The sequence below is a fragment of the Podarcis gaigeae genome (genome assembly GCF_964106915.1).
Source record: "Podarcis gaigeae genome assembly, chromosome: 6".
Lineage (NCBI taxonomy): Eukaryota > Metazoa > Chordata > Lepidosauria > Squamata > Lacertidae > Podarcis > Podarcis gaigeae.
In genome coordinates this window covers 42271300-42286614 of record NC_139682.1, presented here as the reverse complement: position 1 = coordinate 42286614, position 15315 = coordinate 42271300, and the positions used below count along the sequence as shown (strand labels likewise).

Genomic DNA, 15315 nt, shown 5'->3' with positions numbered 1-15315 from the left:
TTTGCTTGAATCATCTGGAGCTGTTTGATTTGAAGAGTTCCTTCCACTGTGCATCCCCTTCATGCTCAGAGCACACTGTAGCCTAGGTTACACAGATTGATTCTGGAAGAAGGGGGGGGGGGAGAAGCAACGTGTGCCTGAAACTACTGTGTGTGTGTGTGTGTGTGTGAGAGAGAGAGAGAGAGAGAGAGAGAGAGAGAGAGAGAGATCTTGCAATTCCTTCCAAGTCCATAAGGTTTTATGGAATGGAGTAATAATAATAAAACAGTTGCTTAAACAAAAATCCCAAGAGCCAGATGATATTTGGCTAACATACTTCTCCATTAGTCAAGTGAAGCTGATGGTGCTATATCTCTCTCTACATAAACACACGCACACACAAAATGCACTTTCAAACAGAAGGCACCAGGGCATAACAAACAAATAGGGCTCTGAAGGTTGCATTTCATTGCGCTACTTTAAATCAGTCTTCCTCTGTGGGTCAGAAGGGGAACAGAAAGAAATGGAAAGCCTTTAAGAATCCTTTTTTATAGGGAGAAAAGTCTACTATCAACAATGGCTGCCCAACCCAGAGCACTTTTAAGTGCCGCCTCCTCCTCAGTGGCTTCAGTCCAACACAGACACAAGCACATCTTCATGATTACTCTACTGATGGGGGATTTACTGACTCCAAAGATGTAATGAGATTGTCTCTGGAGCAGGCTTGCTTATTGAAATGCAGACTTTTTCAGGCCAGCATCAGACATCCATCAGCACTTACAATGAGATTTCATTTTATATATATATATACATACATCCAGCTTAATCTTGTCTGCTGATGTTCTCCCAAAGGGGTTTCTTTCCTTGTTTCTCTAAGGGTAGGTCAGCAAGTGTCCCTTAACATGACAAAATGTGCATGAAAGATTGTTTCAGCTCAAGGCAAAGCTTGTGGGGAAGGCTGTTTGGGTTAGTTGCTTGGTATTTGAATTATCACAGTATACTGAGCTGCTTTATATTCATGGGTTTGTTGTTTTTTAACAAAACCATTACTGTAAAAACTGGTTTTATATTATTGATTTCTGCCCCCGCCCCACGCATTTCATATGCACACTAAACCATTCTTTCTGATTAGCACACCTTTACATACTTAAACGGGGACGCAGGTGGCGCTGTGGGTTAAAGCCTCAGCGCCTAGGACTTGCCGATCGAAAGGTCGGCGGTTCGAATCCCTGCGGTGGAGTGCGCTCCCGCTGCTCGGTCCCAGCGCCTGCCAACCTAGCAGTTCGAAAGCACCTCCGGGTGCAAGTAGATAAATAGGGACCGCTTACCAGCGGGAAGGTAGACGGCGTTTCCGTGTGCAGCTCTGGCTCGCCAGAGCAGCGATGTCACGCTGGCCACGTGACCCGGAAGTGTCTCCGGACAGCACTGGCCCCTGGCCTCTTGAGTGAGATGGGCGCACAACCCCAGAGTCTGTCAAGACTGGCCCGTACGGGCAGGGGTACCTTTACCTTTACCTTTTTACATACTTAAACATTCTCATACACAAAATACATATATGTTGGATATCTGATGCTTAGTTATTCAATACCTCAGATTAACCATCTGTTTTGTCCCTGTTTTTTAAACATGAAGTACCTGACCTGAATGATTTTATTTTTATTTTTTAAAAAAACACCCAGGTCTGTTCTTTCCCAAACCGTTACCCAATTTTGACTATCCAAAAGTTGGATAAGGTTAAATGAGTCAGATAGCTGAGTTTGTACGCAATGTCACATACCAGCTTTCCCCAACCTGCTTCTCAACAGCTGGTTTGGACTACAACTCCCATTCAGCCCCAGCCAAAACATCTGCAGAGCACATAATTGGAGGATTTTTTAGTTTGGGGGGGGGGGGAATTGAGCAAGAGGGAACATGACAAAGGAGAATAAAACATAATAGTGTGGATAGAGAGAAGGCTTTTTTTGCTGCCCTTCTCATCATTCTTGAACCTGGGGTCAGTCAATGAAGCAGAACGCTAGAAGATCCAGGAGTACTTCTTCACACAGCTCATAGTTAAACTATGGGGTTTACTGCCACAATATGTTGTAATGGTCTGACTTAGATGGCTTAGGCAAAGTCTAAGGCCCGATATGCACTACACACTTAAAGCCACATCAGTCACATTAAACAGTCATGGCTTCCCCCATAGGAGACTCCAATTTCCCCCGTGGATCTACAGTTCTCAGAGTGGCTTCACAGTCATCCAGTGGCACACCTTGACAATGCACACTTAACAATGACCAATGAACCAAATACAAAGAGAAATATCTACTGCTCAACAGTAATGCAGGCATTTTTCAAAGTTTCTGTCATTATCAATTTCTTTGTATTGATACTCATCTTCCCATATCCACATTTTTTAAAATCATACCTGATAGTAAAGAAAAATATTCTGTATTGTCTCAGCTTCTCATTACTTTCAAAGGGTGAGTTTAATATTCTGCCACAAAGCATAATTTTCAATACCATTTTTCTAAGGTTACTCCTTCAGTATTTATCCAATACTAAGAAATATTTAGTCTTCTGCCACCAACATGAAATGCATTAGCTCTTTGGATACAAGATCCATATTTGAATGAAAGCCACCTGCTGCATTTCTTTCCCATGAAGCCCTAGGGCCATACGCTACATGAGGCACTCCATGTCACTGTAGGAAATTTACACACACACACAGGCAACTTCCCAGATCAAGCCACTGTCACCAGATAAGCCAGCAGCTGGGGGAACATGAAGGCAAGATGGCCAGCATGAGAGGGAACAAAGGAGGCATTGGTGCCAGTGGGTCTTGCCAGCAACTGCATGAGAGCATTGGGTGCTGATGTGACAGCGCTGAGTGTTGTATTTAAAATAACCCTGCTTGGGATGGAATGAATCAGTGGGCAGAGTGCAAACTAAATTCAAATACAGTTCACATTAAAAAAAACCAAACCCACACACAGGTTGCCACCCAGAGTTCTAGGGTTATGATTACACTCTTATCAACAGAGTTTATTCCTGCCCTAAATCCTGCTTACATCCTGCAGACTAGTGTGGAACATTGCACAGAAATTCAACAACAGTCACCAAATACGGCAATAATAACGGCTGCAATTGCAGCGCAGCAGAATCCATATATGTCCAAGCAAGCAAAGCAGCTGTCCCTCCCCAATTCATCCCTACACACACACACACACACACACACACACACACACACACACACAAAAACAAGTGTGTCACTGTCCACAAGAAAGATGAAAGGAACAAACCACATCGACCCACTAGTGCTGCCGCAATGCCAAGAGAAGGAGAGGGACAGATGTTGGGGAGGAGGAAGGGTAAAGGGGAGAGGGAAAGGCAACACTGACCTGACAGCACGGCTGGGGAGGGGGCAGCGGGGGTTGCAGGACAAGAGGCAAAAATGTGGTGGGAGCAGTGAGAGGGAGACAGCCAGCTTGGCCTACCTGCTGATCCAAATACTCTAGGTTTCTTTGCAACTGAAGGTCTAAAAGTTCATCCTATCAGGAGCCATTAGGCATGCGGCAAAATGGAAACACAAAAACAAACAAAAACAAAGAAGAAGCAAAAGCAGTTAGGTGCGACTTAGCTCAAGAGAGGCATAGAGCTCCCCAGACAGGAAAGGGAACAGTCAGCCTCACAAGCATTTTTTTCCAGGTAGGTGGGTGGGGTGAGTGATGGCTGCTCAGCGGTCCTTTTAGCCCAGGACATATTCCCTAGAGGAGCTTTCCCCAGTCAGGTGCCCTCCAGATGTTTCAGACTGCAACAACGGGGAGTTGTAATCCACATGTGCAAGGGCAGCCCGTTGGGGAAGGCTGCCTTAGAGGGACTGTCAATGGGAGATCCTGGCAGTTTCTCATATAGTCAGTGCTCTGTCCCCATCCCATGTGTCGCTTTCTGCTGGACAGGTGTGGATTAACAAGAGGGCCATGCTACCTTCCTCCAGGCCACTGGAGTAGGCCACCAAGCTGGTAAAATATATTAATTCTCTCCCCCAACAGTAAGGAATGTAGCCCTTTGAGGGTATCTGGGTTGAACGCTTGTGGGCTAAAGGTGGGGTGGGGCATGCACACACACAAGCCTCACTCCAACAGTCCCACATGTGCCGGCTTCACTGCAGACCTTCCCACATGCAGCGTGAAGGAGGATCCTCAGCATGTTCAACTGAACGCACTCAGAGTTCCTCTTCAGACCTTCCAGATGAGGAAGCTGCCTTCTGCTGAGTCAGGCTGCAGGTCCATCTAGCACAGGGCTTATACACACCTTTCCTCCGCTCTTTCCAGGCACGGTCCACGATTTAAAGCTCTGTGTCCCAGTGCCTTTTCGTTCCTGCTCCAGAACTTCCCCTGCAAAAACCTGCTCTTCAAAAAGCTCAGTCAGAGAAAACGTCAATCCGTAGAAAACCCGAATTGGTGTTTGCTCTGATTCAGTTTTAAGGAGCAGGGTTTCAAGGGGAAAGTGTGGATAAGCCCTCTGTTCTATCTGCACTGACTGGCAGCAGCTCTGCAGGGTTTCAGACAGTCCTACCTGAAAATACTGGGGACTGAACCCGAGACCTTCTACATGCAAAGCAGATGCTCTGTCATGGAGCTATAGTCCTCCTGCCAACATGGGAAGGTCTGAAACGGAGCTGGTGCACAAGCCCCCTCTGACTTGAAGCCCACACACATTTGCTCCAAACAGGGCTCACTTTTCATTGCAATGTAGCACCTGTAATACCCATTAAGCCATTATTATAATCTGTTTTATTGGTGGCATAGGCCTATAAGAATTGTTAATTCACTCCTGCTGCAGAGGCAAAGTTTGCTTCCAATAGGTTTGTCCCCGCAGTTAGCACTCCCACATTTTTCCCAGCAAGGCACCTGGCTTTGAAAGCCTAGGATTAGGTGGAAATTCTCTCGTCCACAGTGACTGCTCTACAGTCTTTATGCCAAAAATGGCATGTTGAGAATGTGGGCTCAGCACATCCATTCAGAGTTCTGCAGGGGAAGAAGGGATTGTGCTATTGGCTCCACACATATGGCCTCTTCCAAAAGCTCAGCAACCCTTTCAACGGCTTCACAACTGTGCAGCAAAAACTGGCTAAGCTGAAAGCTGGCAGCGTGCTGAAACAAACAGCGGATTCTGCACACGTCAAACTCTGCACAGATTTACTCAGTCTACATTCCTGGGGCATCACTTTGGGTCATGCAAATTGGCTTTTACTCAATCTCTACCCAGCCTCTACGTGGATGTCCATTGGAAAAGCTGGGGATGGTCTACCTATTCTAGCTACAGGCATACAGGAAGCTGCCATATACCAAGCCAGACCAGTAGTCCATCTATGCTAACTGGAAATGTCTCTCCAGGATTTCAGACATGGTCCCTCACAGATCAACCTGGAGATGTCAGGGATTGAATCTAGGACATTCTGCATGCAAAGCAGATGCTCTATGACTGAGCTATCACCCGAGACAGCAAGCATAGCTACAGCTTCTTCACATGGCAAGAAAGTTAGGAGCACCATACCAAGGGACCCTTACAAAAATGGTGCTCCTGTGCATTATTCTCTGCAAGCATGACACCAACAGTGTGCTTTTGACCCAGGTAAACTACTTCTCAGATATAGACAAAAATTATTTTGATCTGTTTTGGAAACAATTTGTCTCTTTCTAAATACACAGAAGCTTTACTATCAGGCCTGGGCAGCCTGAGCTCTGTGTCTGTAATTAACAGATATGTGTCCAGATTGCTGGAGCGCTCCAATTGGAGAACAGCCTTTACCAAAGGCATCGGGGACTTTGAAGAAGCACGGACTCAGGACGAAGGGAAGAAATGAGCTAAGAGGAAGGCACATTTGGCAAATCCTCAACGTGATCAACTCCCGCCCAGAAACCTATGTCCCCACTGTGGAAGGACATGTGGGTCCAGAATTGGCCTTCGCAGTCACCTACGGACACACTACTAAGACTGTGTTCATGGTAGACAATCTTGCTCAGCAACGAGCGATCGCCAAAGAGTCCAGACTGCTAGCACTGCTCATTCAAAGGAGCTATCCTGCACCCGCATTCCACATCTAGTCCTGCCACCAGATATTCCCCCCCCCCAAAGCAGCTGGAGATGGGGACAGAGCACCTGCTATGAGAGAGACTGTCCATGATGTGCTCGGTGATACCAGGATCATCTCAATGCACTCCTGGTTCAGCCACATGCATCCGCTTTGTGTGCATAGCTGGTGAGAAGGCAGGGGGAGTGAGGGGAGAAGCTGCGTGCAACAGTCCGTGCAACTAGAATCTGTTCCGCAGGGCACCTTAATCCAGTCCAGGAATTACTGGTTGCTCTCATAGGTGAAAGGTGTCAGGCAGGGTCAAGAACCTTGGCATGGAGCAAATGGAAGTTGGCAGTTTCACTTGGCAGAGTCCCACTCACAGTGGTTTCTGCCCCCACCACATGGATCCGCCCCCGCAGTGAAATAACCAAACAAAAGAGAGAAGCAAGAAGGAGTGAGGAAAATACAGCATTGAAAGAAACGACAGCCAGCAACAGGGAACAGGGCTTTCTGCATGTCCTTTTCAAGCTCACCCAATTTTGCACTGTCCCAGAAACTACACTGGAGAATTGCAAGCTCTGGCAGTGCTTGCCAGTATTGCTGCCCCGGCTTTTGCTCTCTTCATTTCTTCTTTATGGGCTGCCAAAGCAATACATCCTTGGAATAGGGAAGGAATCCCAGAGGAAAAATGTGCTCTTCCAACAAGCCCTTTTCTGCATTAGGGTTGCCACTGTAGCAATGGGCAAGGTGCTGCTCATTTAAGGACAGGGATTGGGAACCTGTGGACTCAAGCTCCCATCAACCCTGGACCATTGGCTACAATGGCCGAGGTTCATGTGAGTCTCACAACATTGGGAAGGCCACAGGTTCCCCACCCCTGATTTAGGGGAGCAATATGGTATCGAGTTCAAATCACATGCCAGGTCAAAACTCTGAACAGCAGCTCCTGATCACTAAAGGGAAATGTTTGAGTTAAGCTTGCAGCAGCAATGAGCACTGTGCCTCAGTTTATATTCCACAGTGGCCTGGTGGGCAAGCCAGGATGGAGGCTTCCCTTCTGCCATGCAGATGTAGCTTGTGATGTGAAATGAAGCCTCTGCTTTAACTCCTGATTGCACCTTTTTATTTATTAATTGTGGAAAAAGGAGAATCACATGGATGATGCTTCTGGGCAACTGTGGGTGGACCCATTTTACATTACATGCTACTCCTCTTGCAGGATGCTAACGAAGCACCAAATGTAAAAACTGGGGGCTGAATGTGTGAACAGGAGCTGTTTCACTATCTCTATAAATCACATGCCTATTTCCCTCCTTGCTCCGCCAAAAAAGGGCAGCCCTGTCTTCAACAGAATTATCTGTCAGTTTGCATAGTCACGGTGCATTACATATCCAGACTGGTCTCACACAGCTAACATATCCCTGTAGACTGAAACACTAGAGAATATGACTGTTACAGGACAGTGGTTTCATGTCCAGGAAGAAATTGCCCATTGCATAATAACATCCTTCACCCCACCTCTGAATTAGATCCCAACCTTGGGAAGGAAACCCAGCATCCCTAGTGGAATGCTGGGATGCCAATGGGACATACCATTTTGTCGTGGACCGTAGGGGATGCTGGATAGTTGAAGGGGAACATTCCTGCAGGGACAGGCCTCCTGTCACCCAGATAATCATACTGAGGAAAGAGAAGAAACCACACACATGCATGAAGAAGGCTCATATCACTGTAGGGTGACCATAGTCCACGCTACCTTTCCCCACAATACGGAACAGTTGGCACAGCTCACAATGGAGACAACAGGCAAGGCAAAGGAATTGCCCAGGGTTATTTGGTCAGGGTGAGGGACAGGTCAATGGTAGGAGGGCCAAGGAGTTGTGGCGTAGACATAAGAACAACTAAGATGCTCTTGGAAAAGAGGAGCTGGTTCTACAAGCTGGGAGTACAGTTCTGTTAGGAGAAGAGGAAAAGAAGGGGCAGGTTTTTCCCCAGGCTCCTACCCTTGGAACCTCCAATGCCACTCAGTTCCTGGGCTGCTCTCACCCGCAGTTCTGCCTGATACTCACTAATATTGGTCTGCACAGTGAACAATGTTCTAAAGTTTCACCAGCAACCTTTTCAACATGTTGTGCTGACTGTGTGCTCCTGGCACGGTTAACGTGCCAGTTCTGTTTAGCCTGAACATGCGACTCCAGTACCTCAATTCAATTGGGAGTTCTGAATCCCATCTACCTCATGTTTCAACTGAGTCTGGCCCAGACCCTTATTTTTTATTTCTGGGACAAGTGAAATAAAAACAGACTGTGACTGAGCATTTACGGACTGCTGAGTGGATAGAAGAAGCCCTGACATGTCAGAGATTAAGAATAAAGGTTTTATTCTAGCTCACAGGTAAGCAACCTGTGGCCTTAGGAAAACATGCAACCTGTGACTTCATATTATGTGCCCCTCTGTTGACTCCTGAAGCTGCCCCATTTTACCATCCATGCTTTTTATCCATTTTCCCCTTTTTTCAGGCATTTGTGTTTCACTCTGTTGTTTCAGAACACAGAATTGGAAGATGTCGTATTTTCTTTTATATGTGTATGTTTTAAAAACTTCTCCCCTGGTTGTAGGTCTTGGGGAAAAGACTTTTCTCCTCCCTAAACTGTTGAATAATATATCGGTCAGACTTACTCTTACTTCCTTTCGAGAGCAGTGGCTGCATTGGTCTTTGGTACTAAAAAAAAGTTCTCTGTTTATTTATTTGAAAGTAACCCCGTCACACTCAGTGGGGCTTGTTTCTAACTAGATATGCATTGAACAGGGAATTCTAAACCATGAGGAAGCAGGGTGGTCTCCATTCTAGATCAGTTAATCCAGAATAGTTTTGTCTCTGGCTCCAGCCATCATCAGTTCTGGCTCTGCCCAGCACTGGCACATGAGCCAAAACAAGTAATCAACTGAGGAAATGCAGCCCTCAACAGAAAAAAACGATGTTGTCCATGACTGCCTCTCCTCACCTTCATCAAAGCTAGTGTGCCTTCCCACTCCTGCCATGGTAATTTCCCCTCACCCTTCCTAATACTCCTCAGTCTCAGTACACAGCATATACAAACACATGTAACAAGGTCACTAAGACTGTGCTTATGTTCCCTCAGTGCACAGCTTCAGTACTCCCCCAAAGAGTGGCAGGAAGCCCCAAGGGTAGGAGCGGAGATCGCGAGGGAGGGTTACCTTTGGTGAACTGACCGATCGCCTCATCATGTATGTCGTCGGCTCCGCATAAATCTCCTCACTCCGGGGAGGCACTCTTTCAAAGCGGGCGCTCGGCGACCTGACAGGGGAGTATACTCTGGCTCGGGTGTAGGAGCCTTGGCTCGGCGAGCGGGGGACTGACCGGGAGCGAGGCTGGAGGGACATCCTGCGCAAGGAGCCTGAGGCGGCATCCATTTCGTCATAGTACACAGGCGGCCGGGTCGGACCTGACATCCAGATGGGAACGTCCTGCCTGCCATAGCCTGGCTGCTCTTTCCAGTCCCGCAGCTGGTAGGAGCCGCTGTTGCGGAAGGAGTGGCGCTTGTCATCGACAGTCCACTGAGGGCTCACACGCTCAAAGGCAGGCATAGAGCAGATGCTGTCGGGACGCACCCCAGGAGGGTAGTATTGGTAATCTTCAGAGTACTGAGGTGAGTAGGGGGGATAGTAGTCAGGGACTCTTCGGGACATCGGGTAGAACCTGGTGGGGCTAGACGGCCAGAAGGAAAGAATGAGGACGACGAATGCAAACCCTGAGTTTGCAAAGCAATTTTAGCATCATCTGCCCTACCTTACCCATCTGTCTATCTCTGTACCAAAATCCACAGAGGATATAAATCTAGTGCAGATCTTATTTTTCTTTTCTCTCTCTTTTTTCTATTGGTTTTCACATATTGCATTACAATACAGATGTGCCAAAGCCAACACCATTTCCTCCCCATCCCCCCATCCCTTTATATTTCTATTTCCTGAACCCATCATATTATTCTTTTCTCCTTCCTCCCACTTCCCTCCACCCCCACTCAATTTCCTCCACATTATACAATTTAGAATAATCTTTGCATTCTACAATCTTCTCAAATCATATATATTATTATTATTATCTTTCCTTACTATTTTTTCTTCCATCCAGTACTTCACATTTTAACCTAGGCATATTAGCGTATCTTTTTTTGAGCAATATTTTGTCATATATTCATCAAAACATTTCCACTCCTTTTTTAATTTTTGATTCGACTGATTTCTTATTATAGCAGTTATTAGAGCAGAGGATATAAATCTAGTGCAGATCTTATTTTTCATACTTACGTCCTAGTGGTTCCCTCTTACCCCCCAACTATACTGCAGATTAAACAGCAGAGATGGCACAATATCTTCTCACTATTAATGCTGTTTGCTGGTGTGTCATGAATTATTATCCTTATTAATGATTAAGGCTGCACATATTTTCTTTGCAAATGAGCTGCCTGCTTGAGTAACATAGTATTAAGTTTTCTTTTCAAAAAAGAAATCAAAAGCATACTGAGGATTAAAGGGTTCAATTCTGATGAAAGCCATGATGCCTGCTGGGTTAAAGCTCTGGTTCTTCGTCAGGGGAGATTCCAATGTTGCAGGCTCCATGTAGAGGTCATAAGAAACACTTCCCAATGGAAGCAGTTTTATACAAGAGGGCTCTGTACCTTTGTATCATGCGAGCCACCCATGCTAGCACAGCAGATTCGTAGTGCTGTGATGAACAGCCTCCTCCACACAAGTGGGCCAATCCGTTTCACAAATATTACAACTCTCATGTGGAATTGCCACATGGTTTGGGACAGTTAAAAACGAAATGTCCTCAGCACTTACAGTCCTCCTAGGACTCTCTGGTTGGGAGAAGAGGGGAGAATCACAATAACTATATTGATTTAAACCTGAAGTGTACACATCACTTTCTTACCTTCTCTCAGATTATATCCACACCATACATTTAAAACCACCTCTTTCACCACAAAAGCCCGTGCTTTACTGCCGAATCAGAGCAAATGGTAGTCTGAGGAAAACTGAAATTGCCATTTGTTCTGATTCAGTGTTAAAGAATGGGATTTCATAGGGAAAGCGATGTGGCAAAAAAAGGGGGCAGAAGTGTTTGGACATGGAGCTTTAAAGCGCAGACCTGCACCTAGAAAACAAGGGGCAAAAGGTATAAGTGTGATGAGCCCTCAGAGTCATGGGTTCCCCTAAAGTATCCTGGGAAATGTAGTCCTTAACAAGCTACAGTTCCAGGACCCTTGGGGGAGGGTGGGAAGCCATAGCTCTTAAGACTCCTAGAAGTGCATAATGCAGATGTGATGCCTTGTGTTTAGTGGGATTCCTCCCTTATTTCATTCGCAGAAAAGCTATATCCATGCCTAGCTTGAATCACCTCACCTATGGAGATCCTCAGGAGGTGGAGCCCCACGGCGCAAGTTCACCCACTGCTGCAGCTGTGTCATGGAGCTCTTCCTCTGGGCAATCTTCTCAGGATTGGTGCGCGGAGCAAAACTCCGACGAGGCATAGCACTCTCACCATCGTGCTGTGGGAAGGCCATGCTGCCTGGCCGGCTAGGAGATGAGTACTGCCAGCCATTTGGCTGAGTGGGCCTCTCCACTCCAGCAGGGAGACGGGAAGCGTCAGGATAAGGGCTTCCAGGTTCAGAGGGCATTTCTTGGCTGCCAATGCCGTTGGCTTTCACCAGAGGCTCCTTCTTGCTCTCAGTTCGCTCGGTTTTCCTGTCAATCTTCTCAGAGCCACGCCCGTCTCCTTCGCCTCTGGTCTTGGCTTCTGGCTCAGTTTTGGCAGCCTCTCTGGTAGGGACACTGCGGTGGTGGTAGTGCTGGTGGTTCCTGCTGGGAGGGATGTTCTCAGAATCAGTCTTCTCGTGCCTGATAAGCATGGGAAAGTAGAAATGGCCACAAAAGGTCATGGCTCTCATTCTGAACAACATAAAAAATGTGCACTAGCCTATGAATGATTCTAGTTCGCCTCCTGAAAGCACATTGCTGCTAACTTTGCAGCTCTGATATGGCCCCCGGGGGGAGCACTAGACATTGCACTCTCCCAATAAGCTTTCTTTTTCAAGTTGCTTAAAGATTTCCAAAGCTATGTTTCCTGCCATCCCATTCAAAGAGCCTCAATGCCTTTTAAATGTTACCTATTTTAGAGAGTTTCCATACTTTTCTGCAGGATCTGTGAACCTTACTTATAACGATGACTTGGTCTCACAAATTTAAAGGACCAGAGGAAACATCTTAATGGAGAGGCAGAGAAACTATGTGACTTGAACGCAATAGAACACCCCGGGCTTACCCCAGTTGTCCCAAGCACTAAAAGATTATGGTGCCTCCCCAATTCAAAAGGAAAACAATACTAACCCATAAAATAAAATTTCAAAGTAATAAAAAAGTAAAGCGTAATTTATTGCAACAGATGACAGGATCTGCTTTCCTTGCATTATTTTGATCAAAAGTTAGTAGCGCGCCCTCCTGGTTTAGGTGGGGATAATAAAAAGATAACATAAAAATGGGAGATTATACAGTGGACTGTAAGGAAATCTAGCCTAGTTCTGAGTTTTGTCATGATGACTACTTTGATCCTTTAAGGGGGGGGGGGGAACCATAATTTTTTGGGTGCTTTTACTTTACTGGTTTTCCAAAGACATAGCTAATGCCAACTGAGATCTCAGGACGTTGACCAGTATAGTCCAACAACATCTAGAGAGCGCTATTTGGTTACCCATATAGTTTTGGACCACATGCTACATAGATTTCCCCCCCTCCAACAACTGACCTCTGAGCAGGTGGGATTTGCACCCGGGCAGCTTCACCCATGGCTTGGATCCAGGATTCCTGCTCCTCGTTGTTCTCTGCACTGAAGAAGTAAGTCCGGATGCCTGCGTGCTCAGCCTGGGGAGAGAGGGACTTCTTGTTATTCCCTGGTGTCTCTTCCATCCAGCACACAGTCACCTGTGGAGCAGGTAGAAATGGAGAAAGGGGAGGGGGAGAGAAGAGAAGAGAAGAGAAGAGAAGAGAAGAGAAGAGAAGAGAAGAGAAGAGAAGAGAAGAGAAGTCACCAATTAATCTCTGCAGCATTAGCTTGAGGTCACCAAGGATTATAGGAGAAATTGTGCCCTCTTTCATTTGGCATAATTTCCAGCATATACTGGATTGGCTACTATAGTTTCAACCAACTTTTATTTTCTAGTTTTCAGCTGGGGAAAATTGAAGTGAAAAAGCATGTTTTTAGGCCATAATGGCTATAGTTTAGCTTTATATGCATTTGTCCTTGGTGGTGGTGGGTGGATTTAAAAGGGGATTAGGCAAATTCATGGAGGAGAGGGCTATCAATGGCTATTCCTTGGAGGCAGCTATGTTTCTGAATACCAGTTGCTGGAAACCACAGGGGGGAGAGTGCTTTTGTGTTTGAATCCTGGTGGGGAGGGGTTCCCCCCCCAGACATCTGATTGGTCACTGTGAGAACAGGATGCTGGAAAATTTGCCTTTTAATATATTGATAAATCCCAGTTTCTGAGCAGCTTAATCACAGGAGTGACACCAAAGGTCAAAATTCCTATCCAGAGACACCTTCATTAAACCCACCCAGCAACATGCAAACCCCTCCCCTCCCATTGCTGGAAAAGGCCCCTCCCACCTGCCTACCAACCCCGTTCCCAACACCAATACACTTGTTTACATGCATGGGTCCACATGCAGCAGAGGAATAGCATGCAAAAATCAACCTCAACATAGAACCCATCACCCCAGATCAGTGTACACCTGTGCATGCATGCAAGGAATTGAAAATGTTCTTTTTCCATTAGGTTTCTGGAGAGGTAGTAAAGTAGAACTGCCTTTTTCTAAGTGGTGGTTAGGATTGCTGTTGCAACTTTGAATTGTTGTAATATAGGTGCTTTAATATTTTCTGATGGTTTTAATGTATTTATTGTTGTAAGCCCACCCTGAGATTACTTGATGGTGACATGTGGGATAGAAGTTTTACAAATAAATTAAAATAAATGCATCATCACTGAATAAAAGCTATGTTGCCTAATATTATCTGGAGTACTTGTTAACTAATGACAATGGTTTTAACTGTGGCCAGAAACAAGGGGAGGTGTGTATCCCTTTACATTTTGATGATTTGGCTGCCTCACCCATTGGAAAAATGGGGGGACACTGTATCCCCTGCCCTATAAAAAGTCACTGGGGCTGGAGACTGATTGAACAATAGGTGGAGTCAGGGTCAACTATAGCTCCCTATGTTGAGTCAAAACAAGAGTGAGATTTCCTATGGATCTACTGATCCAACCACCTTGGTATTTAAATCTGCCTTCCTGATGAAACATAGGAAAAGAAAATACTTTTGTATTCCTTTCCAAATGCTTATCTCACAGGAGGCCTTGACATCCACCAACTTGGACGGCTTGAAAAGAGGATTAGACATGGAGGAGGTGGCTCTGGAGGCAATAGCGCTTCTGAATACCAGTTGCTGGTAATCTCAGGAGGGCAGCGCTCATGTCCTCCTTGCAGATTTCCAACAGGCAACGGGTTGGCCACTGTGAAATTAGGATGCTGGACTAGAAAGGCCAATAGTTCAACTGCAGACTGGCCATATTTATTTGACTATAGGAAGAAGCCCTTCAAGAGGCAGGAATTATCCATTCCAAGGATATATGTGCCACTTGTACATGGAAACATGCTGCACCCCTTTGCGTGATCGCCATGATATTGTGCTTTCAATAATGCCTCTAATTTCAGGGCTTCCAAGAGTGAAGTCAAAGACACCATTGGGGTGAGTAATAGATCTGACCCCCCACACCATGGATTACCCGAGTGTCTGATGTGAAGGACAAGATCCCCCACTTCTCTGTTATGTCATCAAACATCTTCTCCAGTTCAATGTTATATCCAGTCGATCTTTGCTCCACAGAAATCACTGAGAGCCGCTTAGGGTTGATCCCTCTTTATTAGCAGAGGCCATTTCCCCATCTTGCTAGAGTGCAGCAAAGCCTAGGAAATGGTTTTTATATATCATGCTGCTTTGATTCTTAGTCTCTGAGGTGTATATAGGAGCTGAAGACTTGCAAAAAACAAAGACATGTCTTGTACATCATCGAAATATTGGCACCCAACATCTTCAAAGAATACCATCCTAGGCTGGACCTTAATATGGCTCCAGGCCCAGATAAAAAATATTTCCAATCCAAACTCTTAACCCAAATTGGACCAGCTTATTGTTG

At 45.9% G+C, this 15315-nt stretch overlaps 1 protein-coding gene across 40 annotated transcripts in view; it reads right to left on the bottom strand.

Moving 5' to 3' along the window:
- PLEKHA6 (pleckstrin homology domain containing A6) overlaps window positions 1-15315 on the bottom strand; it is a 199170-nt gene that overhangs the window by 39912 nt on the left and 143943 nt on the right. For 10 of the 40 annotated variants that reach the window (XM_083745684.1, XM_083745701.1, XM_083745673.1 and 7 more), the window contains 4 exons: window positions 12867-13042; window positions 11468-11962; window positions 9260-9770; window positions 7634-7720 (listed from right to left, as the gene is read on the bottom strand). In XM_083745684.1, coding sequence (XP_083601810.1) covers window positions 7634-7720; window positions 9260-9770; window positions 11468-11962; window positions 12867-13042 — 1269 coding nt within the window. Of the gene's footprint in view, window positions 1-3458; window positions 3513-7633; window positions 7721-9259; window positions 9771-11467; window positions 11963-12866; window positions 13043-15315 lie in introns of all 40 variants that reach the window. The other 30 variants (XM_083745662.1, XM_083745663.1, XM_083745672.1 and 27 more) reach the window with 8 other exon arrangements.